At 40.7% G+C, this 27507-nt stretch overlaps 1 protein-coding gene across 1 annotated transcript in view; it reads left to right on the forward strand.

The window, feature by feature from the left end:
- The window catches only part of LOC136885725 (uncharacterized), a 380798-nt gene that overhangs the window by 345633 nt on the left and 7658 nt on the right, over positions 1-27507 (forward strand). Inside the window, exon 4 of the mRNA XM_067158493.2 lies at positions 22853-22998. Within this exon, the coding sequence (XP_067014594.2) occupies positions 22853-22998 (146 nt within the window). The remainder of the gene's footprint in view (positions 1-22852; positions 22999-27507) is intronic.

Genomic DNA, 27507 nt, shown 5'->3' on the forward strand with positions numbered 1-27507 from the left:
GGATTTTACGTTATTTAGTCTAAGGGTTACGTCTCAAAATTTACGGGTTAAAATTAGTAGCACATAGTATCAAAACTCACGACTACAAACTAGTAGCTAAATTAACATTCTAATGGGTCTCAAAATTCATGACTCCGGAGAGGAGGTGCCTGCGATGACCGCTGGAGGATTGAGGTACATTGCCCTTCAACCCATGTGTGCCCACCCAGTTTTAGAACAGGAATTATCACGCTACCACAAACAAAATTCCCCAAGTAGAGCATTGATATTTACGCAATTATTCTGCTTAGTGTCATCGAGCAGTGCACAACATGGAATTCACTGCTTCGCAAAATGGTAAACTCATTTTAATATAAAGCGGTTATTAGTTTTATAGGCAGAGAGAAAACAAGTCGGGCGAAAGAGTATCGTTTTGTCGGAAAGACTGTCATACGCGTGTGTCGGTAAAGTTATATTTGCAAGTGACAAGAGCGTTTTAATTTAAACAGCATACCAGGATGTACCTGATGTCCGTGGATTTCTCAACCTCCTATCGCGAGACTACATGACAGGCCCACCTTTTGATGAGAGAGATGTCAGTTACAAGAGGGCACGCAGTTCCGGCTGGCGCAAACAATGAAACTTTTCGCACGATTCCGATTAAATTTTCAAATATCTACAATCTTTATGTGGGTAGGGTAGGCATTTATCCATTCGAAGAACTGGCCCGGTTCGTGAGTTTTGAGACTGGCCCGGGTAAAGCAGCATACTCTTACTAATCCTCTTTTTGGAATTCGTGAAATATGATACTCGTGAGTTTTAAGACTCGTGAGTTCTGAGACGACACGAGTCTAAGTCCATGAGTGTCAGTCCAGTTACAAATTTCTTGTCTCTATTTACATTTTTAATTTCGTCAGTTAGACTTTCCGGTTCACAGTGCAAGGGTAATTGTATATCGTCAGCGTTCATGCGGAGTCTGCAGCTGTTAACCGACGGCGCAATATCACTGACAGAGACGGCAAATAGAAGCGGCCCTAGGACAGACCCCTGTGGGACACCAACCTCCACGGATCGCCGGGATGAATATTCATTACTGTGATATGTTACACACTGCTGACAACCGCGGCGGTGCGAATTTATCCACTGGAGACTGTTTGTCGAATAATGGAGGTTAAGTAGTTTGGAGAGTGGTATGTTTGGTTCAAGGTAAGTTAAATACTGTGCTAATAATAATAATAATAATATTGTTTGATTTTACGTCCCATTAACTTTTTTTAAGGTTTTCGGAGACGCCGATGTGCCTGAATCCTCAGATATCCTTATATATGATCACAAAAGTTGATGCCGTCATAGGGAACCGCAAAAAAAAAAAAATTGTAGTGTCATAATGGAGCATACGAGTCATGATGAGGAGTGGGTTAGTTTGCCGTTGCTTTCCTCGCTGGGTCAGAAAGTGCTATTGCTATGACTAGCATCTCCCATAACTTCCAGGCAAAGTAATTGTGCTCAGGATATCATTACTAAGTCCCACCCATAACCCAGCAGTTTCCACACTGTCACAGCCATAAATGGAACCGAGACTTCAGTGTAAGCTACATTTTACTCTTGTCTATGTCAAGAGACAGTTTCAGAAATACTGCATCCATCAAGAAACAGCAAGTGACCTTCTTAATCCTGTTCTCTGATTGTTTAGATACACCAGAAAAGAGATCCAAGTGAAATGGATTATTTATCGGACAGACATACAATTCATTGAATATCTGGGCTATTGAACTAGGTATGCCAGCTCCTTTTCATTGAAGCAACAACAACGATGACGACGACAGGTATTTGTAGAACGTTCAACAATGTGAGGAGAAAACCGCTCATGTAGCCTTCTCACTGTGATAAACACATTTTTAGCTGTGTGCTGCGAACAGAAAGGCTTTGTTGTATTTTCTGAAACACTAATCGTGAAAAAGAGCAAACACTCCCATAATGAGTAGGTACGTTCATGAAATAGTCTTACCTCGTCTATCACGAGGGGAAAGTCATAAATCCCAAACAAAATATCATCTTTTCTCAGCAAGTAAGACTACGTAAACAAGAGTTGTTCCTTCGCAGTAAATGAGCTGGCATTTTGTTTACTGTGTAATTGTTACAAATTTGTGCGAAAAACATATTCAAAAATATCACTGTCTGCTTCGATGCATTTGGCCGTATGCATATTAACCGTGAATATCTCTATGAAGATATTAAGGAATTCAAATATATTTTCACCATCAGAGAGAGTTAGCTACGCAGCTAGGGTCAGGTAGCTACAGTAGCAGCTTGCATTCGGGAGATAGTGGGTTCGAACCCGACTATCAGCAGCCCAAAAGATGTTTTTCCGTGATTTCCCATTTTTACATCAGGCAAATGCCTGTACGTTAATTAAGGCCACGGCCGCTTACTTTCCACTTCTAGCCCTTTCCCGTCCCATCGTCCCCACAACTCTTACCTGTGTCGGTGCGACGTAGAGCAAATTATTAAAAAATGTCAGAATCTAAAAACTGTACAGTTTTCATTATTACACCATATTTTTTAAACGTAGTCTATTTTTTCGAATTTATCCTTCCCACTCCTAGGCCTCTTCATATCCCATCGTCGCCATAAGACCTATCTGTGTCGGTGCGATGTAAAACGAATAATAATAATGTATCAATGTGTCCTGCACTATCGAACTGTTTTATATTTTCCATGTGTTTATTTTTAACTTGGTCCTAAGCTCGTTTCTTTATTTGTTTCAAAATAGTTATCCATCAGTAATTTTTTTAAAGTGTCTACAACAATTCAGTATCATTTTCTTTAGAATGCCTTAAAGATATACCTTTTCATTATTTCTACCGCTTTTTGCCAGAATTTATCTGTATATGCCAACTCTCCCGATTTAAGCGGGAAACTCTCTATTTTTGGTCTTTCCTCTCTCTTGATCGCAGATACTTATCTCCCGATTTTAAGAACAGATTTAGTATTCCTGCATTTTTTGATAATCCAGGTTTTTCCTCGTTCTTTAAGTATCTGGAGAGAATTGATTTTCAGTGGGTACTGACAAAGGTAGATGCAATCAGCTGGTGGTGTTCTTAAATGTGACAGAATCTCTAACATAATGCCTTTTATTTTATCATTTCCACATGGCAATGCCGACTGTGAGACTATTTTTAGTATATTTACAAAGACAAAGACTCAGTTCAGATCAAAGCTTCCCGAAAAAGAATTCTGGAAATAATTAAACCTTAAAACCCGTTCACCAAGGCCAGTGCTTTGAGCATAAATTTAGTTCAGATATTTATGAAGAGGTCTAAGGGAGTTACAATGAAAAATCGGTGTTCTAAAGCTGAGATACATGCAATATTTCAGAATTTATAAATACATTAATAAATAAGAGAAGTTACATAATTGAGTAGTATAGTGTGTTCAATATTCTTCAAAGTTTTGTCATCAATGATGTGTCGTAACATGTCGAAATATGCCGCAAAAAGAAAGCCCTCCTGATTTTTTACTTTTGAAAGTTGCCACGTCTCATTATCTTAGGCTAATTCTTATTTTTATAACCATTTTCTTCGTGCTCCCCAAGAAATGAGGACCAGAACCGGTGAGACGTTGACCATGTCCTCGTGAATCGCCTTGTTTACCAAACGACTGGTTTCTAGAAAAGTCTAGAGTTGGTCGTGTTCTGCTCCGTGTGATATCCTGTAGCTGATGGCGATGTGCTGTGCTGTGCTGTGCCGTGAGCAGTATGATTACAAGAGGGAAAGTGGAGCTACCGTGACATGTCAATGTCAGAAGGAAAGTGCCCTCCCTCAGGCAAAATTCTCCACGACCTCATATTGTAATGATGTGGACCCAGTTTATCCAGAAACATTTGTACGCAACTGGCATCCGCCATTCCAGTCGACCGCTAACTTAGTTCGCATGAATAACTTTGTCGTTAGCAGTGGAATGCGCTTGCATCTGTGCACCATATGATACGGCACTACAAATAAAGTGGTATTAGAATGCAAAATACTACATTAATGTTGATAACATTTCTTAGCAGACAAAGTAGGGGTCTCCATACTATGAAAAACGTAAAATTAAGCAATTTTCTCAATTGTGCCGAGAGTTGAAAGGATAAAGGGCCAGGAAAGGTTTCAAATTGTCAATCTTGGATAGATCTATCAAACTAAAAATATCGATAATATATGTTTCGGCCTAAATACGGTTCCGGAAAAACAGACTAAAATCGTTTGTTTCTTTACTCGTTTTCTTTCTTGTTCAAATCCGAGCCAAATTAACTTATTTATATAATTATTTCTGTAATTTGTTCCTTGGTTCAGTACCCTCAGGAGTTTTTTGATTTTTTTGAAAATTGACCACACCGAATGCAGTCATAAGGACATAAGTCAAACTCTGCATTGATTCACATTAGCGCTCGTAGTGGTGCTTAGGTGAAACAGTACACTGGCTCACATTAGCGTTCGTAGCAGTAAAAAAGGCAAACTGCTAATCTTTTTTTTTTTTTTTTTTGCTATTTGCTTTACGTCGCACCGACACAGATAGGTCTTATGGCGACGATGGGATAGGAAAAGACCTAGGAAGTGGCCGTGGCCTTAATTAAGGTACAGCCCCGGCATTTGCCTGGTGTGAAAATGGGAAACCACGGAAAAACATCTTCAGGGCTGCCGACAGTGGGGCTCGAACCCACTATCTCCCGATTACTGGATACTGGCCGCACTTAAGCGACTGCAGCTATCGAGCTTGGTAAAACTGCTAATTTAATCGACCGGATAACGATGATTAAGAAAAGGATTGTAATGTTTGGGAATAAATATTCTCATACTTTATTATTTTTATTTACCTAAAATTCGTAGGGCATATCCCTACGATGTTTTCAGCATTGAGTTGTTTGCCTGAAGGGCTAAAACTGTGGATTTTTAAACCATAGATATTGAAGTGAAATGTTGACTTCGACTCCTCACCTGTTTTGGTGGCTTAGTCTACTCGTAAAGTAGAACTGAAAAAGTGCACGTTTCCCCTGACAGGACCATGACTTGTATTATGAAGTTATAATAAACTAAACATGTGACCCTAAGTGTCCATATGGTTACACGCTCACGTTCTGTGATCACGGTTGTGGGTCGAACCCTGGTGCAGTCTACCTGAGACATTTTGAAAATTAACCAAATGTCTCTTTTTTAATACTATGATATCGGAAATGTTTGCTCCATTTCGGAAATAATTCTACAATTTATTCCGCTAACTTCTTCACCAAGTTTGAAAATAATGAACTAAATATTGTTCCACCTGTCACGTTCCAAAAATGGAACAAATTGCTTCCTTTTAAGTACCATGATTTCGAAAATATTTGCTCCCTTTAGGCATTTTCCGAGTTTCTTCATTAGAACCTTTTTAAAAAAATTTGCTTTACCTTGTGCCGACACAGATAGGTTTTATGGTGACGATGGGATGGGAAAGAAGTGTCCGTGGCCTTAATTGAGGTGTTCCTGGTGTAAAAATGGGAAACTACGGAGAACCACCTTCAGGGCTGCTGACAGTGGGGGTTCGAACCCACTATCTCTGGATATCTACGTAACTCAAACCGCTTAGCCGCTTGCTCGTTAATCAACTTAAATGTTGTGTAAATTAAACTAAAATCACAGAAAATGTGAATTTCAGTAGGATTTCCCTTATGCAACAATAATTTCAAGGCACAGACTTATCTTTGAACTTTCACAGTACTGTGGACCATCTGAAATCAGAACAAACGTTCTCACTTCATAGAGCCTGTTATATAGGCAAGATGCGTAACAGATGTGTTCGCCCGGTTCCGTATATTTCTTCGTTAACATGCAGCTCAAACTACTCACGGCAGTTCTGGGTCAATGAATCGAAAATGATGCTTTATGTATTAAGTTACAGTAATGTCGTCAAATGACATGATGTTAACGTTATACATCGATTTCGAACTAAGAAAGTGTGCCTTAACGTTTTCAAAATCAAACATACATTGACTTATTCGAACTATAGTTGCATTGACGAGTGTAACGTCGGCATTACTGAATGCACACGACCGTTTTACCCCAACTGAATACTAACGTGGTGATAGGTAGACCTGGTTTACTTCTAGCAAGCTTGTAGTTTTACGTGACTGTTGGCATCGTGATCAGAGGCTTGAGATCTCCAATTTTACTTGGAATACGAACCACAGCGACAGGACTTTCCGTTTCTCTTACACCACATGCATTGGCGGGGCTCCAACGGCGGCCCCCTTAGTCTGTTGTCTTACTTCTCTAAGCGAGGACAATTTATTATACAAAATAAAATCAGAGTAAAAATGACTCTGGCGGACCCCACTGGCTCAGTGCTTAGTCATTAGTCTTCTGTTCCCAAGGTATCGAGTTTGATGCTAGCTAAGTTCGGTGATAAACAGTGGCGTTTAAATGAGGAATCTTTGTGTTGTAGGCCTTCAGCTCTTTAAAGAGCATCTGCGCTGCGTAATTCTGATACCATGACGTCTGTTAGGACTGTTAGCAATTAGAAGGAACGACAAACAATTTTTTTTATTACTTGGGGTTAGCACTACCTCTAGATTTGACCCAGTTTTACGACCAGATACCCTTTCATACAGAATGAGTATCTTGGAGAACCACCTCTCCGCGTCCATCCTGCTGATTTGTATATAAATGGCTAGTCCTGTTTTCCTCGTTGTTATATCGACCGTTTCATAAAGCTCGCCAACGGCCGTAGCCGTGTTGAAACACCGGATTCCGTGAGATCTCCGAAGTTAAGCAACATTGGGCGTGGTCAGGAGTTGGATGGGTTGCCACGCGCTGTTGGTGGGGGGTAAGGGAATGGAGGAGCGGAAAGGAACTGGCCACCCTACCGCACGTAAACTCCGGCTCAGGAACACCTCTGGGGAGGTTCGGACCTGCCTTCGGGCAGAACAACCCTTACCCCTTACCTCATAAAGCTCTTGATTGACTCTCAGGAGGAGGGGTAAGTTGCTCCGTCAGTGACTTTAATGGATCTGATAATTTTCTAAGGAACCTCCTTTTTCTTTTATCAGTGACTGGGTTTGTCACTCTTGTCAAGGTTTCTGGCACTGGGAAGTATTCTATCTTGACCACCGTACAGCAGTACCTTAAGGCGTGAATGGAGATGAACTTGGATTTGTAGCTTTCATGACAATCGGAGAACCATTTCAATCCTCATCCCTTCTTGTAATAGGCCTACCTCCTTTTCATTTCCATCCGGATTGAGAATTTCTGAACACGATAAATTTCACTAAATTTAGTTTCAGTTCTGTCCCTGGGATCCGCTCTGCCCGCATCCATACATGAGTTTTAACGTTGGAATCATTTCTTAGCAGACAAAGTAGGGGGGGGGGGCGTACTACGGAAAACGTAAAATTAAGGAATTTTCTCAATTGTGCTGAAAGTTGAAGGGATAAACAGCCCGAAAAGGTTTCAAATTGTGAGTCTTGGATAGCTCTATCAAACTTTAAAAAAACAAATTTCGAAAAATCACTTCCGGCATAAATGCTATTTTGGAAAAACAGCCTAAAATCGCTTGTTTCTTTACTCGTTTACTTTTTTATCCTAATCCTAACCAAATTAACTTATTTACATAATTCTTTCCGTAATGTGTTCCTTGATTCAATACCCTAAGGCTTTTTTTGATTTTTTTTGAAAAATGTCCTCACCAAATGTAGTTATAAGTGCTTAAGTGAAACTCTGCATTGACTCACATTAGTGATCGTGGTGATAGAAAAAGGCAAACTGATTAAGAAAATGACTGTAATGTTTTGGAATAAATAAAGAATATGTTTCCATACTCGATTATATTTTATTTACCTAAAATCCGTAGCTCATATCCCTAGGATGTTTTCAATATTCAGTTGCTTGCCTGAAGGACTAGAACTGTGGATTTTTGTTTCAAAGGAAGCCCAGTTTTGGCGGCCATATTTTGTAATTCTACAACCTATAATAAATTAAAGGACACCAGAAAAAAAACCTTATTTATCAGTCTTTCTCTTCCTTCTTCAATAAATCTAGGAACTAATAACATTGTTGTTTTTGCCCTCTATACAACAATCACCACTGCTGCATCGGTTATAATTTGCTGATCCTGTCGATATCAGGATGTGCCTTGATACTGAAAGACATCTAGGTACAGTACCTCACTCCCAAAAGATGAGCTTTTATCTTATGTAGGGGCTCTCAACTGGGAAGTGTAGGTTGACGACCGCGGATCCCCTGGCTGAGTGTGGTTTTGACTTGTTTTACTCGTGTCAAACTACTCACTTTCAATATGTTCTTATTCCACCTTTTTTTGGTCAACACTTGTTCCTTCCCGACCCCAACGGTATAATGATTGCGAGGCCTAGGGAGGAAGTCTTTCATTATCGTGCACTTATCGGCCCTTCCCTTTCTTTTGCCGATATTGTCTTTCTCTCGAAGGGTCGGACACTTCTCATTAGTGTTTTAAGGGGATAAATGCCTACTTCTACTTACCCTTACATCAGATATAATCACTAGGGTTCGTTTCGGAAATGTCATAGTTTCCCCGTCTTCCGTTTTTGTTTGTTGGGTATTTGTTGGAAGTAAGCATGAATTGGGCGTTTGACCATATTTAGTCTTATTAAATAGGGCATATTAATGCATATTTTAACATTTTTGACTATATTTCGATCATTTTAGTTGTTTAAGGTCATATTTTAGCCTCTTTGGCTCAGGAAGCAGCGCGCCAGTCTCTCACCGCTGGATTCTCTGGTTCAAATCCCCGTCACTCCATGTGATATTTGTGCTGGACAAAGCGGAAGTAGGACAGGTTTTTCTCCGGGTACTCTAGTTTTCCCTGTCATCTTTCATTCCAGCAACACTCTGCAATATCATTTCATTTCATCTGTCAGTCAATAATTGCCCTAGAGCAGTGCGACAGGCTTCGGCAGCCGGCACGATTCCTATCCTTGCCGCTAGATGAGGGGGTTCATTCATTCCATTCTTGACCCGATCGAATGACTTGAAACAGTCTGAGGATTTTCATTTTCAAGGTCATATTTTCGTGATATATTGCACGGAAAAATGTACTGTACTTTGAATGAGATGACCGATGGTTGCTTGTGTAAATGTGTTTGTGGCACTGCGTGAGACTTGAAGCTCGAGCCTCAAAGCTGAATAATAGACGCTTATTTTATCTCGGCTGATGGGCGCATGCAGAGTAGATTTCGGCCCACAAGTGGCCACGGCTGGTCCGTGGTCCGACAGCTCTGCAATCCGAACGGCCAACCGAGCAGAGGAGAGGTCTACCGTGGCTCTACGCCTCTGTATTCGGGAGACGGAGAGGGGCTGTCCCCACTCTCGGCCGTCCTGAGAATGGTTTTCCGTGGTTTTCCATTCTCCTGTACTAAGGCAAATGTCGGGGCAGTTCCTAGTTTAGGCCACGGCCGCCAACCCTCTCACCTTCTCCACACATCTTCTTCTCCGATACAAATCTCCTGGCCTGAGAGACGGCGTCACCGTCTAGGAGGCCCGCCTCCCCCTTCAGGGGAGGAATGAAAACATTTTAGTAGTAGTAGTTACATCACATCGGCGGGTGCAGAGTGGGTCTCGGCTGGTGCGTTGTCCGACAGCCCAGCACTCCGATCGGCCTACCGAGCAAAGAGGGGTGGCCGCGGCTCTGCCGTGGTTCTACGCCTCTGCATTCGGGAGACGGAGAGGGGCCGGTCCCCACTGTCGGCTGTCCTGAGAATGGTTTTCTGTGGTTTTCCATTCCCCTGCACTAAGTTGAATGCCGGGACAGTTCCTAGTATAGGCCATGGCCACCAACACTCTCACCTTCTCAGTGCATCTCCTTCACCGTAGCAAATTTCCTGGCCTGAGGAACGGCATCACCATCTAGGAGGTCCTCCTCTCCGTTCAGGGGAGGAATGAAAACATTAATAGTAGTAGTTACATCACTAGTTTTAGAATAACTTTATTTAGAGCAAGATTTTCGGTTCCGTACACTGGAATGCTGCCATTGTTAAGAGACAAGGAAATACAACAACGGCTTATCATCTTACCTGTCTTAGCAACTTGTGGCTCGCGATCACTGCAGGTAACACCTAAATTACTTTTCTCCCCTCATCTTTCTTAAACATTTCAACAGAATTTTTTTTTCAAGTCTTCATAGTTAATTAACAGTGATAGATCTGATGTAATGTTACATAAAGAAAGTGTAGGGAAAGTATTAAATTAAGAAACTACGTTAAAGAGTTCGGGGAGGAATGTTTCTCTGCCGAAGGAAAAATCTTCTTCTGCAAAGTTAAAGTAAGTGTTCGTATAAAGCCTTCTAATGTCCAGCAGGATAAGGACACTGCTAGACACAAAAATGCTGAGATGAATGGGCAGTGGCGGCGGTAAGGACCCCACAGACCCCGCGGGGCGGGTGAGGAGAGGGGGCGATGACTGTTTCTTAATTCAGCAGCCGAAGAGTGATTTTACATATTGCTAAAGCTACAGCACACAACACAGTATTATTTTTATGACGTAGGCCATCGTAGTGCAGAGCTTCTCTCGTCAATAGGAGTATGGTAGTTATTTCTGAAAGAATGCGGCTTTCCCAACCTGTTCCAATAATAACCATCCCTTTCTATCACTCACAACAATCAACAAGGCCTTTGAAGTAGCGTAATCAGCCAAATCTGAGAACCCAGTAGTCAGCGAAGATGCAATAACCAAGACATCCTCCTTACCTAAACTCTAAATACTGAAGTCTCGAGCCTGTTTATAACTCTCGGCAGTCAGTGTAGCTAAGTAGGCCTTCGATGGACGGTTGAGTTGTAAATTATTTGGTCCTAGGAACATTATTTCTTAATGTTGTGACGGTCAGCGTGTTTGGTTACTATAATTGCAATCTGCATTTCTTGTGTGTGTGTGTGTGTGTGTGTGTGTGTGTGTGTGTGTGTGTGTGTGTGTGTGTCGCATACGTGTATTATTTTTAATTCCTTCGGATTCGAAAACTAAATTGTGTAACTTACTGCTATTATTATTGTTACGGGGTTACCCGTGGAGCAGAAAGAGGTTAAAGAAGGTGCTGGGGTGAATGGTTCTAACTACAATGTCAAGAATAGATTTAAAACTTTAACAAAGGTTATATTTCTTTTAGAACTTCAAACTTAACCATTTTTTCATGACAATACTACAGGTACTAGTAGCAATCATAAAACAAGTCTAGGAAAGACAAGATCAGTGGTTTTAACAGATCGTGGGCTTCAAGTCGTCGCTTTACTTTTCCTGAGCTCCTAGCTCAAATTTAGAAAAGAGCACAAATGTATACAAGGGCAGAAATCCCCTAATTCAAAGAGCACTTGCTCCCAAAATTACAACATCTAGCCTTCAAGAGGCATTCATTAATCTTACTTTGAAAAAGAGCTAACATGCTCTCAGTTTTCCAAGCCTACTCAAGGCAACACCAACGTACACTTCCTGGCCTCTCGAGGCACAACTTACAATTGGAAAATTATTATACAGGGGTATTTAATGCCCAACCTACTGGGCCTTCACGTAAAAAGAATAACGGTTAAATGGCCCGAACACAAAATGAATGGAGGCGTATGCTTGCACTCCTAGATATGAACTCTTAAAACCTAAAGGGCACTAGGCCGATGAAACAGGGGCTATTCCCAAACTACTGAGGTGACTCGTATAAGGGTAAATTAATGCATTACGGAAAGGAAGAAAAACAGTTACAAAACGTAGTCACCTCAAACCAAAATGAAGGGGAGCTCGAGAGGGTACATCACTCCCTATCCCCGATTTCCAGTCGAAGATTTTATGAACCTTTTTACAAGAGCCGGCAGAAGTTACATTTTAGAAAAGAAGGTTACATAGTTAACGATTCGGACCTTTCCCTCGGATTAAACTGCGGAGTTAGCAAGAAAGAAAGAAAGAAAGAAAGAAAGAAAGATGTTATGTGGCCACTACCTTGTAGATGTACTGCTGCCTGATGAGAGAGGCCGCTCGCCTCCTGCTTTGACACACACACTTAGTAAGATGACGATCAATTGGCCAAGAGACGTGAAAAGCCGCAGTTTATAAAGCCTCAGGGAAGGTTCGAGATCATTCATGAATAAACCAGCCACACTCTCTCAATTTAATTGGTCCAATTCAAAGTTACAGGATCGAACAAGAAGCCAGTGATTGGTAGAAAATGAATTCAGAAATTGTGGATTGGCTAGATTCAAAACTGTCTGACAGGAAAAGAAAATATTGCCAACCCAAAAATAAATTAACATCAATTAGAAAAACTTATGAATACAAAACTTCTTTAAATCAAAAGTTCTTTCACTTCGCACCAGGGTGCATGATCATAGTTTTTGTAGTGTCATCTGTGGGAAAATGTCCAAACTTCTCGATGAATGGCAACCAAAACACTGATAAATTCAGTCAGTGTAGGCAACTGCAAAATAACAAAATTACTCGATATTTTAGTGGTGACATCTTCTGATTAAATTTATAAGTAGGTGTAGTTTCAGTTTCACTGTTTTACCAATAGAGGAGTTCTTTAGGCGCTAAATTTGAATGGGTGGCGTTGAGGTGTACCTCCCGGTACAATTATTCTTATTCTTATTATTATTATTATTATTATTATTATTATTATTATTATTATTATTATTATTATTATCATCATCATCATCATCGTTGCTGTTCTTTGTAATAGTACACAATCTTGCACTACGAAATAAACTTGTAACTTTCCCTGTCAGGAATCGAGGGGCCCACTTTTAATTATTACAGGGGGGGAGAGCGGGGAGCGTCTTAGCACCGCTACTGCGAATGGGGCATAAGAGGTACTATGTAAGTTTTCTGACCGCGAGTTGGCCGTGCGGTTAGAGGTGCGCAGCTGTGAGCTTGCATCCGGGAGACAGTGAGTTCGAACCCCACTGCTGACAGCCCTGAAGATGGTTTTCCGTGGTTTGCCATTTTCACACCAGACAAATGCTGGGGCTATGCTTTAACTAAGGCCACGGCCGCTTCCTTCCAACTCCTAGCCCTTTCCTATTCCATCGTCGCCATAAGGCCTATCTGTGTCGGTGCGACGTAAAACAAATTCTTTAAAAAATATATTTTGTCTGTACTTTACTTTAGTGAAATATGTGCCCACGGTGTCTGTCGGCACATTCTTAATTCCCATAACTAATACGATTTTCAGTGGTTTGTAGGAGCAGCGATGTAGTCTCTGTCACCCTTCTGTAAGACTGCAATTATATTAACAATATCGTCGGTACTGACCAGAGTTTAATGGCTGATAATGAATTTATGATAGAGACTAGTAGAATTCAATTAATTTCCTTACTAGTTCTTTTAATTTAAGTAGTACAGTAAGAAAGCATAATAAATTGTGCCTTATTCTTCTACCGCTTTTCCCACACCTGTGGGATCGCAGGTGCAAACTGCGTCACACATGTGAATTTGTCCCTGTTTTACGGCTGGGTACCCTTCCTGACTGCAACCCTAAATGGAGAGATGTAATCACTATTACGTGTTTCTGTGATGGTTGGTAGTGTGGTGTGTTGTCTGAATATGAAGAGGAGAGTGTTGGGACATACAGAAACACCCAGTCCCCGAGCCAAGAGAATCAGAAGCGATTAAAATCTCCGACCGGCCGGGAATCGAACGCGGGTCCCTTTGAATCGAGTGGCAGTACTCTGAACATTCAACCAAGGGGTAGGAATAGATATAAAAAATCAGATAAATCATTTGTATTTTTAACAAAAACTGTATACAATTGATCCTATTGTAATCATTAATTTAGAATATTTATATTTATGGTAACCTTATCTAAACCATTCATTTTATCAAGTAATCTTCGTCCTCTAATGATCACTAATGATTACTCGTCACCACCGATTTCGCTCAAATTTATAGAACATGCAGGGCTTGGCTAGAAATGAAAGGACCCGAAGTGGGAACTCCAGATGGCCAAGCGTATAGAAAATAAAAATGTTGAAGCGGCTCTCGCACCGTATAAGCCACTTTCGTTACTGCGGAAGCCGAGCAGTAATTGGCGTAGCCGAAAGGGCTTGGACTAGTAATTAGATGGTCGTGAGTTCGGCTCCCCATGTGTAGAATATTTTTCTCAATTTTTATATTATTCATTTATTTTAATTTATTTTATTTATATGCAAAAGGCATATAGGACGTATTTTTTTTAATGAGCGCACAATTGTAGAAAATTTGGAGTTGCGAACTTTCCCGACGTGTTCAAACAGAAATTCTTCTTTTTTTCTCCTTTACTGGTTATCTCCCCTCCTTGCGGAATGTGCCATAAACGTGAATAGTCGTTTCGCTGTAAGATTCGTTTTCACCCGACAAGTGAAGGTTGCTCCTGGCGGCTGTACACAAACAATAGATTTTTGCCACAGGTAGAAAAAAAGTCTGACAATGAAATTCCAGTTTTTTACCTTTTCTATGCCTTTTGCATATAAATAAATAAAATAAATTATTCGCCTCTTTGCGTAATTGGAAAATGAATAATATAAAAGTTGACAGAAAAAACCAGTATTCACTCGTGCAGTCGAACCCAAGACCATCGAATTACCAGTCCGAGCTCTTACCGCTACGCCAACAACTGTTCGGCGTGCGCGCTAACGTAAGTGGCTTATACGATGCGAGAGCCGCGTCAACATTTTTTTTTTTCTATACGCTTGGCCATCTGGAGTTCCCACTTCGGGTACTTTCATTTCTAGCCAAGCCCTGCATGTTCTATAAATTTGAGCGAAATCGGTGGTGACGAGTAGGGAATGCCCCCTTGTAAGATACATATCAAAGGAGAGAATTAAGAACTCTGAGAAGCTGACTTTTGAAAGCGATTTTCTGTTTTAATAAGAAGTAGAATGCCGGCCCCGAGGAGGCCCCGGGCTCGATTCCCGGCCAGGTCAGTGATTTTTACCTTGATCTGAGAGCTGATTCGAGGTCTATTCAGCCTACGTGATTACAGTTGAGGAGCTATCTGACGGTGAGATAGCAGCCCCGGCCTAGGAAGGCAAGAATATCGGCCGAGAGAATTCGTCGTGCTGACCACACGACACCTCATAATCTGCAGACCTTCAGGCTGAGCAGCGGTCACTTGGTAAGCCATGGCCCTTCGGGGCTGATGCGCCATGGGGTTTGGTTTGTTTTTTATTAAATTAGAATACTCTAGCCTACAATTCATACCCAAATACTCCCTAACAATACTTGAAAATATAATAACAAGCAAGCTCCTGGATGAATGTAACCTGAAATGCTTTCATATTACATTTCTACTTCATATCTGAAATCTGACCTACAACTTTGTTGGAAACCGACCAAACAGAAGTGTTTTGACGATGCGACTCTTGTTCTAAGGTGATAAATAACAAAGTTCATCATCATCATCATCATCATCATCATCATCATAATCTGTTTACCCTCCAGGTTCGGTTTTTCCCTCGGACATAGCGAGGGATCCCACCTCTACCGCCTCAAGGGCAGTGTCCTGGAGCTTCAGACTCTTGGTCGGGGGATACAACTGGGGAGTATGACCAGTACCTCGCCCAGGCGGCCTCACCTGCTATGCTGAACAGGGGCCTTGTGGAGGGATGGGAAGATTGGAAGGGATAGGCAAGGAAGAGGGAAGGAAGCGGCCGTGGCCTTAAGTTAGGTACCATCCCGGCATTCGCCTGGAGGAGAAGTGGGAAACCACGGAAAATCACTTCCAGGATGGCTGAGGTGGGAATCGAACCCACCTCTACTCAGTTGACCTCCCGAGGCTGAGTGGACCCCGTTCCAGCCCTCGTACCACTTTTCAAATTTCGTGGCAGAGCCGGGAATCGAACCCGGGCCTCCGGGGGTGGCACCTAATCACGCTAATCACTACACAACAGAGGCGGACGACTCTTTTTCATTCATCCATAAAGAAATGTTGCTCACTCATTCACACTATAATAAATTCCATATTTAATATAAAAGAACTAGTGTCAGACTATCATTAGTTGAAAGTGCATATATTTGGTTATATTTTCCATATTTGGGTTATATTTTGCTATTTTTAAGAGCATATTTTCCTGCATATTTGGGCAAATCTTAGGTCGTAAACATCCGAGGCGAATCCTGATAGTCACCATTATCACCAAGTAGCCAGCGTGCTTTTCTCTCTCATTTTGGGGTTAATGATCTATGCTATAAAACTGAAGCATCATCATTGCCTGATGAGATTCCAGTCAAATGCAGGTGCTCTGTCTCCTACAAGGAGAGAAGTCACCCATAAAATAAACATGCTGTATTATTGCTAATTCTCTCCTGTCGTTGAAAAAAAAATCCATTACTCACTGCCATTTAAATTTGCTGTTTAGGATCATAGAACATCTGACTCTATACTAGTAAAACACATTTTATATTACTAGCACTGGAATTCTGTGTTTCTCCACAAGAGGTACTCCATGAAACTAAATATGCGGAAATGATAATTGCTTAATGAGACTGCAGTTATGAATAGCTCTTGAACGCTTGAAATGCTCGGTAATTTGCTCATTTATCGTGCACTGCAATTACTCTTCATTTAAACGTGATTCATGGATTGTTGTGGTTTTTTACAACATAAAGTTTCGGGTTGTAACCGAATTTTGCCTCGTACATTCTTTAAGAAAGCTGAAGAGCATCCGTATTTGGCTCACACTCCTCATTAAATGGCCCTTTAAAATGTCACTTGGTAAGTTTTTAAAATTACAGTGGGCTTTACGTTGCACCGACACAGATAGATCTTATGGTGACGATGGGATAGGAAAGGGCTAGGAGTGGGAAGGAAGCGGCCGTGGCCTTAATTAAGATACAGGCTGGATTGAAATAGGGAAACCATGAAAAAAACATCTTCAAGGCTGCCGACAGTGGGGTTCGAATCCACTATCTCCCAAATGCAGGCTCACAGCTGCGCGCACCTAACCGCACGGCCAACTCGCTTGGCCACTTGATAAGAAGTGACATTGTTATTATAAGCATTCCGTCATTGTACTTGTCTGCTTCCTTGGCTGAATGGTTAGCTTAGTGTCCTTCGGTTTGTCTAAATGTACATCTCTTCATATTCACACAGCACATCACCTTACCCTAACTAACGCAGACACACGCTGTAGCAAATACACCCGTACGCATAGGATTGGAATCAGGAAACATATTCAGCCGAAAACCTGGGCTTCATCCGCTCATAATGCCGACACCAAGTAATTGGGATAAGGCTAAGAAGAAGAAGAAGAAGAAGAAGAAGAAGAAGAAGACGACGACGACGATTCCATGAACTTTATGATGGGCATTATGTTTATCTCCACCTACAACTCGATTACTAACGGAATTGCCTGAGGTTTTCTTCTTCTTCTAGGCATTTTTTCAATTTCTTGGAGTCGGCACTTAATGTGGATGTGGCCAAGTTTTACGGCCGGATGCGCTTCCTGACACCAACCATATGGGAAAGTATGTGTTCACTTTCACATGTTTCTGTGACGTGTTTATATGAAGATGCATATTAAGACGGACACAAACATTCTATCCCCGGGCTAGAGGAAGTAACTATACGCAGTTAAAATCCCCAACACGGCCTGGAATTGAACCCGGGGCTCTGTGAACCGAAGACCTCAACGATGACCATACAGCCAAAGAACCGGTCATGGGGATTTCTTATTAATTAAAAAGATATTTTGCATATAAAAAGGAAACAGAATCTTTCTTGGTTCTTAGGAATATAGAGAAACACCACGAAGAGGAGCCCATTATTTTCTTTTCTTTTGGAGTTTCAGGACGTGTTGGCTCTGTGGCTTCTCACCAAGGCGGCCGCGGTTCGAATACGGGCCAAAGCATGTGAGATATTTTAAATGCAAAGTCGTGTCCTTCTGGTTCTGATTTCACACAAAAATGGATGTCCCATGATTATGATCGCATTATCAACCGGCACGTAAAACTACAAGCTTGCTTGCTGTTTAAAAAAAAAGAAAACTCGCAGACATAAAGTTGAGCAGTATTTCAGTAATAATGGCAATAACTAACACACACGAAAACTAAAACAGACGATGAAAACAAGACCGAAACTGACAAAACCCTTCTTCTAAGGAAGAGAACTAATCAGACACGTCCTTCTTGAAGGATGAAGATAAAAAAAAATTACCGCATGTTACATGGTTCATAACCGAAAATCCTATATTCGTTAGGCATCCTTATTGACGTTTTTCTCAAAATTATCGAAACTCTCAATATAAAACAGTGATTAGAAAAGCCGTTGTCAGTCGGGGTTCACTTCAAGGAAGCTGACCAAAATTTACGCTAATTTCAATCTTCTTTGGTCTTCGCGAGACGAAAAGTGTGTGTGGGCTGCTTATTTATTTATCGTATGATTTTTAGTACCGGGAGTGTCTGAGGCCATGTCCGGTTCGCCTAGTGAAGGTTTTCCAGTTTGACTCCCATCGGCAACCTGCGCATTCGTATGTGGGGTAATGAAATGAAATGAAATGTCGTATGGCTTTTAGTGCCGGGATATCCCAGGACGGGTTCGACTCGCCAGCTGCAGGTCTTTCTATTTGACTCCCGTAGGCGACCTGCGCGTCGTGATGAGGATGAAATGATGATGAAGACAACACATACGCCCAGCCCCCGTGCCGTAGGAATTAACCAATTAAGGTTAAAATCCCCGACCCGGCCGGGAATCGAATCCGGGACCCTCTGAACCGAAGGCCAGTACGCTGACCGTTCAGCCAACGAGTCGGACGTGGGGTGATGATAATGATGAGGTACGGTTAGGGTGTCGGCACATAGCCTACTCCTGTTGAATAATACCAAGGGGTCTGTTCAAGGCTTAATGTCTCCATCCGACGGACGAATCACCATCAACAGCGTTATATGCCCTCACTCCATATGGACACTAGAGAGATTTGGAATAGAATCCAAGCTTTTGGCATGCAACCTAGTGATTAGAAATTGTATACTACCACCTGCTGTTCAATGTTCTGATGGTGAAAATTTTTCTATCAACGGAACTCAAACCGTCTAATGACGGTGTCTGACCATATAGACTTCATCAGTCAGTCTTCAGTCTATCACCCAGGTATCAGCTTGAATTCGGGAGATAGTGTGTTCGAACCCAACTTTGGCAGCCCTGATGGTGATTTTCTGTGGTTTCCCATTTCACACCAGGCAAATGCTGGGGCTGTACCTTAATTAAGGCAACGGTTGCTTCCTTCCCACTCCTAGCTCTTTCCTATCCCATTGCCACCATAAGACCTATCTGTGTCAGTGTGATGTAAAACAAATTGCAAATAAATTAAAAAGTCAGTCAGTCCCCACAGATCTGCATTTAGGGCAGTTGCCTAAGTGGCAGATTCCCTATCAGTTGCTTACGCATTTGTTTCTTAAATACTTTCACAGAAATTGGAAATTTATCAACTTGACTATTATGGCCACCAGGCATGCTTTGTCTGGTCTGTTAAAATGTCAATCTGAATGTGTCTTTTGGAGGTAACAGAGATGAAGCAGTTTAGATAGATAGATAGATAGATAGATAGATAGATAGATAGATAGATAGATAGATAGATAGATAGATAGATAGATAGATAGATAGATAGATAGATAGATAGACAAGGATTCATACAAGTGAACTATTTCAAATATCCCAGGAGGGGGAGGTTAGGGAGGGGGGTAAACCCCCTCCAATATGAAAGTAAACTTGACATATTTAAACAGCATATACAGGTTTTGAAATAGCCTACAGTAAATTAGAAATACAGTATTATAAAAACAAGCATTTTGAAAATAAAAAATTGTATTTAACCTATAAAATATATATATATAGTTAGCAAATTTCCTGATAACATAACTGGAAATTTCAATTTTGATAAGATATACAAACCGTTTTTTTATGTTCTTAATACATTTTGTACCATAAAAATCAATTTCAATAAACGTAGAAACATTTCATATTATCGAGCTGCTAGAAGTTTAAAAAAAATCAAACCTCTAAATATTTTTAATACTTGCATTGAAACATTTTGTTACCTCCATTTTTAAACAAATTACAAAAATCTTTGTGTTGCACTGCACGCACGTGTTAAAGTGTGTTCTGCCCACCAGACCACTATGAATTTACGTTTCTACTACACCTGTTAAGTTGTAAAAGGTACTGCTCTAAAACTATTTCAAACTTTTATTTTTGTAAAACCTATTTGAAAGTAAATATATTTGTTACTTACTATAGTTTTTGTTTTCAGGAGACCCCCCTCCCCAAATCTTAACCCCCTCTGATAGAAATCCTGGGTACGGCATTGTCCCTGATTGACCATTGTCAGTAATGCAAATATGAAAGTAGTGATAGGCCACAGAGTGCAAACAGGATGAATGAATTGCAGGAAATTAATCAGCATTTCTATATGAGAGAAGAGTTTATAAATTTGCTATAAGACCAGAAGTAATACATGGACAACAACGATGTTATATGGTTGACAGCTTAGACATGACAAAAAGACAGGAAAATAAAATTGAGGCCAGTGAAATTAAATTTTTAAGAAGTGATAAAGGGTGATAAAGTGATAAAGGGTGATAAAGTGATAAAGGGTGATAAAGTGATAAGAAGGGATAAACTTAGATGGTTTGGACATGTTAAGAAGATGGAAAAGGGAAGGATGTTGAAACAGATGATGTAGACCCAGGTAGAAGGAGAGAGGGCAGCAGGGAGACCCAGACTAAGGTGATTGAAAAAAATCAAGAATAGTATAATGGGAAGAAACTTGGACTGGAACTCAGTTAAGGAGGAACATTGGTGGTTCGAGAGAGGAAGATGAAAAGGTGCCATAAAGATCCCAATGCGGTGAGAGCTGTACGAGGGAAATGGGGACATGATGATGTTTGGCTTTTACCAGGAGACCCTGAGTTTACTTCTGGACTGAGGGCTGGAACATGGTTTACTACTCAACCTCATGAGACCAATTGAGGAGCTACCTGGTATGAGAGCCAGTGGCCCAGTCACAAAAGCCAAGCAATATGGCTGAGGATGTCATTACACCACGTGACACTCCAATATCTGCAGGCCATCTGGGTGGGTAGCAGTCGTCTTGGTAAGCGAAGGTTCTCAGTTTGTTGTATGCAGCGCTGGTTTCCTTCATTATTCATAGTCATATATTTAGGAGTTCTCTTATGTCACTTTGATGGGTGTAACGAATGCGATACGGCCCGGGCCCCCCTCATATAAAATGTAAAACCCTATGAATAACTAATATAAATGTAATTACAGTAAGTAGAAGTAATGTAATATACTATTAATTTATATAAATAAAGGGATTAATTATTGTAAGATTATTAACAAATAATGTCTAATAGGTTTTATTTGACTGCCTCCATGGTTTAACAGCTGAGCTGCTGAACTGGCAATCATGAACCACTTAGATGTTCGTACTTAATTTTAATTAGTTTTATTTTCCTGTAACTACAGAACTATACTCTGCAATTGATACTGAAGTCTTGGTTATAATAATTTATTTAATTATAAAGAAAAAACAAAATTAAATTAAAAACTATTCAAATAAAGTTTGAAATATATCAAACCGCAAAACTGATAAGCCTAGTCTATTATTAACATAGCGCCGAGACAGCTGGTTTGAAACTCAGTTGACTGCTGCTACACCAAACTCTTATTGGCATTATCCATTGTTGTCTATTAAATGTGTGTCGAAAGTTAAATGTTCAGCAAATTTTGTGCTTAATACAATCTCAGGTGCACTACACGTCAACAAAGCATCATTTTCTAACTAAAATATGATATTTTGGTATCTGTTTTCATTGTTGTAATTATGTTTCAATAATTTGGTGCAGGTCTTTTCTGAGAAGCGTGTCGCGGTGTTGCGAGAGATGGCAAGGACAAGCATTGTTTACAGCTGTGCTGTGTTACATTCGGTACAATAAACTGCTGCTAGATGCAACCAAGTGGCAATTCCTCAACGTACAAATTGTAAAAACCAAACAACTATTTAGACTGATTCTATAAAAGTCCCCTCATCATTTCCCTGCAAAGTGACATTAGGCTGTATTATTTTTATTATTTATAATAATATAAATGGTCTGTTGTTGGACATTATAAATTTTCCAGCTAACTAATTCCCGGTTGCCAGCGTTTCGCCCCCGTGTGCTAAGTTGGGCTCATCAGTTGGTACTTAGCACACCCACCAAGACTCATGGCTAGTGCATACCGTGGAGGCCACTGCATAGGCTACTTGGAGCCACCGGCAGTGCCATTGCACTATGAGAGACTTTGTCTCATTATCAGAAATTGATGCCTGCTTGGCCATCAGATGATATAGATGTTGATTCCCATAGGGAACCTGAAATATTTGTCCCGAATGAGTAAATTTATAATACCAATATAAATGGTCTGTTATTGGAAATTATAAATTTTCCAGCTAACTCATTCCTGCTTGCCAGCATTTTTCCCCCATGTGCTAAGTTGGGCTCTTCAGTTGATACTTAACACACTCACCAAGATGCATGGCTAGTGCATACTGTGGAGGCCACTGTGTAGGCTACATGGGGATGAAACACTGACAACCAGGAATGAGTTAGCTGGAAAATTTATAATGTCCAATAACGGACCATTTATATTGGTACAGTATTATAAATTTACTTGTTTGGGACAAATATTTCAGGTTCCCTATGGGAATCAACAACTATGTCATTTTTATTATTTTGCGAGGAGTCTGCGGGACCCCTTAAAGGCCCGGTCCCGCCTTCATCACAAGCCCTAAGGTTATGCCCCTGGTCACTTCCCAATTCTCTGCTAAAATAACATTGTATTCATTGTTACTATACAACTAATTAATCAACTTCTGTTATGTTATATCTTTTTCCAGACTGAGTCAAGCCGTCAGATGTATCGAGAAGTAATGGAGGAAGTGGTGAAGTTCCTGGAACGTGCACACAAGAACCTCGACATTCTTCAGCAAAGCATGTCTCCTGGGACTCTACCTTCTGAAAACAGTGTCAGCCAACATTGTAGGTGAGTTGATACACACTCGGAAGAAGGCTTTATAAAATACCAGTACATCAGTTGCCAGAGAGGCAGTAGTAGAAATGCATCTACACTGAACAGTCTTAATACCGGTGTTAATTTTAGGTTATGGGGACAGAATGTATAACACAATGTATCTTCTCCATCCACTTGTCAATTCAGCAAAAAACTGTGAAGAAATTCTTGAATGTTAATATTCATTCAAAAGATGATAAAATTTTCCAGAAAAGTACTCACTTGCTATGTAAGAAAGCTAACTAGAGTAAAATATGTATGTATAGAAAGCATGTAAGCATGTGTGGATAGAGTACACACAAAGAAAACATCTTCTTTTTCTTCTACTTCTTGTAGTACCTTCTTCATTAATGAATGTTGGCTGCAATCACAGCAAAGTCTGTATGATGTTTGGCTGTCCTCATCAGTCTGCTAGAATTTAGTCCTGTCCAATCCTGTTTAAGTTCCTCAGCCAAGAATGTTTCCTGCGTCCATCAATTTTACCCTACGTGATCGATTTAAGTAGGTTGTACTTTTCATTCCTTACAATATGCCCAAGGTAGGCTGTCTTTCTTTTCTTGATTGTACACGTCAACATTCCTTCCTCATGCGCTTGAGTATGGCAGCATTGGAGACGTCGTCAGTCCATGAGATCCGTAACATCCTTCTCAAACACCCACATCTCGAAGGCATTTATTCTCTTAATGGTGTTACATTTCAGATTCCATGCTTCAGTGCTGTACAGAAGTACTGAATATACGTAGCATTTGAGGAAGATGTGACGTGTCTCCAAACTGAGGGTTCTGTCACACAGTAGATTCCTCATTTTCAGAAAGCTAGTACAAGCCATATCTATTCATACAAGGATCTCTAAATCCGGATCTAAGTCCTCAGTAATCCAGCTGCCGAAGTACTTGAACTTGTTCAACCGGTTCCCCATAAATGGTCATAAGAATGGTGTGTTACGTGTTCTGGAAATGGCCATCACCTTGGTCTTGTCAGTGTTATTTTTGAGACCAAGTTTTTCCCCTTCTGCTATGATTCTGTCTACCACATGCTGAAGACCTTCTGTACTGTCAGCCAAGATGACAGTGTGATCTGCGTACCTCAGATTGTTGATCAGCCTACCATTAACTTTTACTCCATCTTCCACTTCTTGAAGAGCAGCTCAGTAGATCTGCTCAGAATATGGATTAGATAGCAGGGGAGATAATACACATTTCAACTGTATCATTTGTCAGTAGAGGATGGAATAGAATAAGAATTGTGATGACCATCATTGACTAGTAGATGCTGTTGTGAGGTAAAGGGAAGGGGAAGATAGATGAGACAAGAGAATGGAAAACAGGAGCAGTTATCTTAGGTTATAGCCAGGTGCTTTCCTAGACCGGAGTACCAGTTAATGTCCATCTTTGTACTCTCTAAGAGGGTAGGGAGATAGGGGTAAGTGTTGAAGGATTGTGAGGTAATCATCAGATATGAAGTGATAGAGCCAGATATGAATGGGGACAGGAAGATCCATGTTATGGGTTTTGCAGGCACTGCAGTGGTCACATGTTCATTGACTAGAGTGGTGGTAGGTAAGACAATGTAGAAAGATCACCACAGTCTGCATCGAAGCTGGTAGACGATGTAAAATTAAGTACAGCAATGGTGACCATATATGGGAGTAAATATCCAGTATTTGGGTGAAAGTGGGTTCAAACCCAACTGTTGGCAGGCTTGAATATGGTTTTCCATGGGTTCCCATTTTTGAACCAGGCAAACGCTGGAGCTGTAGCTTAATTAAGGCCATGGCCACTTCTTTTCCACTCCTAGCCCCTTTCTGTCCCATCGTCGCCATAAGATCTATCTGTGTTGGTGTGACGTAAAGCAACTTGTAAAAAATATCGGGGTTAGACTTGATGGTAGTGCTATAGTTACGGACTTGTTCAGCTATAGGCATTTCCAACAAGTCATGAAAGTCCTCTCCACCCTCTCCCTAGCCATCTTGACATATGGTGGCAGCGAATAAAGACTATTTGCTATACAAACCTCATTAGTAGTGTGCAAGGTTGTCAGTACAATTTCAGGGTTTAGTTGCTGTTTGGATCTGAAGCCATAAAAATATACCATAGAGTCAGGTGTGGCTTTATAATACAATCTGCAGAGCTGCAGAACCACCAAAAGAAGTATATTATATTATACAGCGATAAGTGACAGGAGCCGAGAAAGCGGCTCCTGTCGCCACCTTGTCTCACTGCGCACTGTTGCTGTGCTCTCGTGGCAGAAATCTGAAATGCGACTTCAGTAGACCAAACCTTTTTGAGTTTTTCTACATGACTGTTGAGTTTTGTGACCATATGTCAATTCATGGGGCTACAGTGAATTTATGAAATCGCTTCAATAATTCGTATTGGGGTAACACGAAAACACTCGCGAAATTCCGTCTAAGTGGGGTTGAGAAAATTAATCCTGTCTTTGTACATTCTCTTGTTGGATCCTTCATCAATATCCTCACTTGATGATAATAAAATCTCTCGTCGTAAGATGTTTGTGCCACTAAATCAAATTCTCCACCAAGAAACTAGCGTAGATACTTGTTAATTAACTGAAAAGGGAATTGACTCTTTGCAAAATTTCTGAAAACTTTTCAGTTAATTTCTTTGCACTTTGCATTTCTGTACTGATGGGAGTACATATCAGGCTTTAAAAGTGAAAAGATTCCTAACTTTTCACTTTGCAAGACAAATCTGAAAAGTGATGGTAGAGCAAAATCTGAACTGAAATTCATGTTCGTGGAACAGGCCTTAGGTGGTAGAGGAGTCAAGGAACAATGAGCTTATCGTGAAGAAGGAATAGCTTCTGACCACATCGCCTCAACCTTTACGTACCTAAACTGAGCAAAGGACTGCAACTCTAGAGTAACGAGTGTACAACACTATCGTCCTATGAGAATGGACAGCTTGTTTCTTATATCTGATATTTGCTAGTGACTGATATGAAACATTTTGCTCTTGTGCACTAATTTTTATTTTATCAGGTAAGAAAAAGAGGAATGTAGGAACAAATTAAAATGAATAAATGACTTTCCCTTCGGTAATGTTAAAGCATTCTTCACCTCTTGTTCATCCCTGTATTGCAGTCAAGCGAGAGGAAGTTCATGCCCAGGAAATACTGGTGTCAGAGGAGTACTGAAGTGAAGCACCCACCGTAGAACGTCATTGTTTAAACCAGGGTGTAGTGGGCCGTGAGACAAAAGAGATCAGGGAGTAATAACTCCAAATTCCCCAGTGGCACTCAGGCATCACACTCCAGCTAACTGGGCGGTCACCTCATTACTGTTTCACCCGACCGGTGACACACACTTTGGCCATGACTGTCAAAATGTGGCATCCAGTGGTGTTTGTTTCATTTCTGTCTACATGGAAACTGCTGAAGAATACACGATAGTAATAGTGTTATTGATTTTACTCCCACTACCTACTTTTACAGTTTTTGGAGATGCTCAGGTGCTGAAATTTTGTCCTCAAGGAGTTCTTAATAAATCTAATAAATCTACCGATATGAGGCTGGCTTTTTGAGCACCTTCTAATATCTCCGGTCTGAGTTGGAATCAAACCTGCGAAGTTGGAGTCGGAAGGCTAGCACCTCTATGCAGTGGCAGCTCGTGTTGAATTATGTTGCTGTTCTGCAGTGTGACATCTAGTCCATTGCAGTAAGTGTAATAGACAAATCTAAATTTGTACTGAGCTTGCACGCATCCGTCCTCCAATTCTGTGCAAACGCCTAATATTTCTCTCTCTCTCCATGTCCTATCAGCTTTGAAGTTCCCAAAAATTAAGAGAAAAAATACAGGCAAACATACATCTCAATTTGTAAGACTTCCTGATTTTGAGTGACTTTGATGATTTAAACAACTGACTTGTACCACAAAAATAATAACAGTTAAAAGTTACAAATATAAAGCATTTCTCCCCCTTTTCAAAAATAATTTTGATCTAGTATTGCCACACTCATGTTTACAGAAGTTTAGAGTGAGCTTTCTTAATGGAGTGGGAAATTATCATTAGTGCATAAGAGCACAATGTTTCATATCAGTCACTAGCATATATCAGATATAAGAAACAAGCTGTCCATTCTCATAGGACGATAGTGTTGTACACTCGTTACTCTAGAGTTGCAGTCCTTTGCTCAGTTTAGGTACGTAAAGGTTGAGGCGATGTGGTCAGAAGCTATTCCTTCTTCACGATAAGCTCATTGTTCCTTGACTCCTCTACCACCTAAAGTCTGTTCCACGAACATGAATTTCAGTTCAGATTTTGTTCCACCATCACTTTTCAGATTTGTCTTGCAAAGTGAAAAGTGAAAAGTTAGGAATCTTTTCACTTTTAAAGCCTGTTATGTACCCCCATCGGTACAGAAATGCAAAGTGCAAAGAAATGAATTGAAAAGTTTTCAGAAATCTTGCAAAGAATCAATTCCCTTTTCAGTTGTTAATTAACAAGTATCTACACTAGTTTC

This window comes from Anabrus simplex, chromosome 1, assembly GCF_040414725.1.
Source record: "Anabrus simplex isolate iqAnaSimp1 chromosome 1, ASM4041472v1, whole genome shotgun sequence".
In the NCBI taxonomy this organism is placed as follows: domain Eukaryota; kingdom Metazoa; phylum Arthropoda; class Insecta; order Orthoptera; family Tettigoniidae; genus Anabrus; species Anabrus simplex.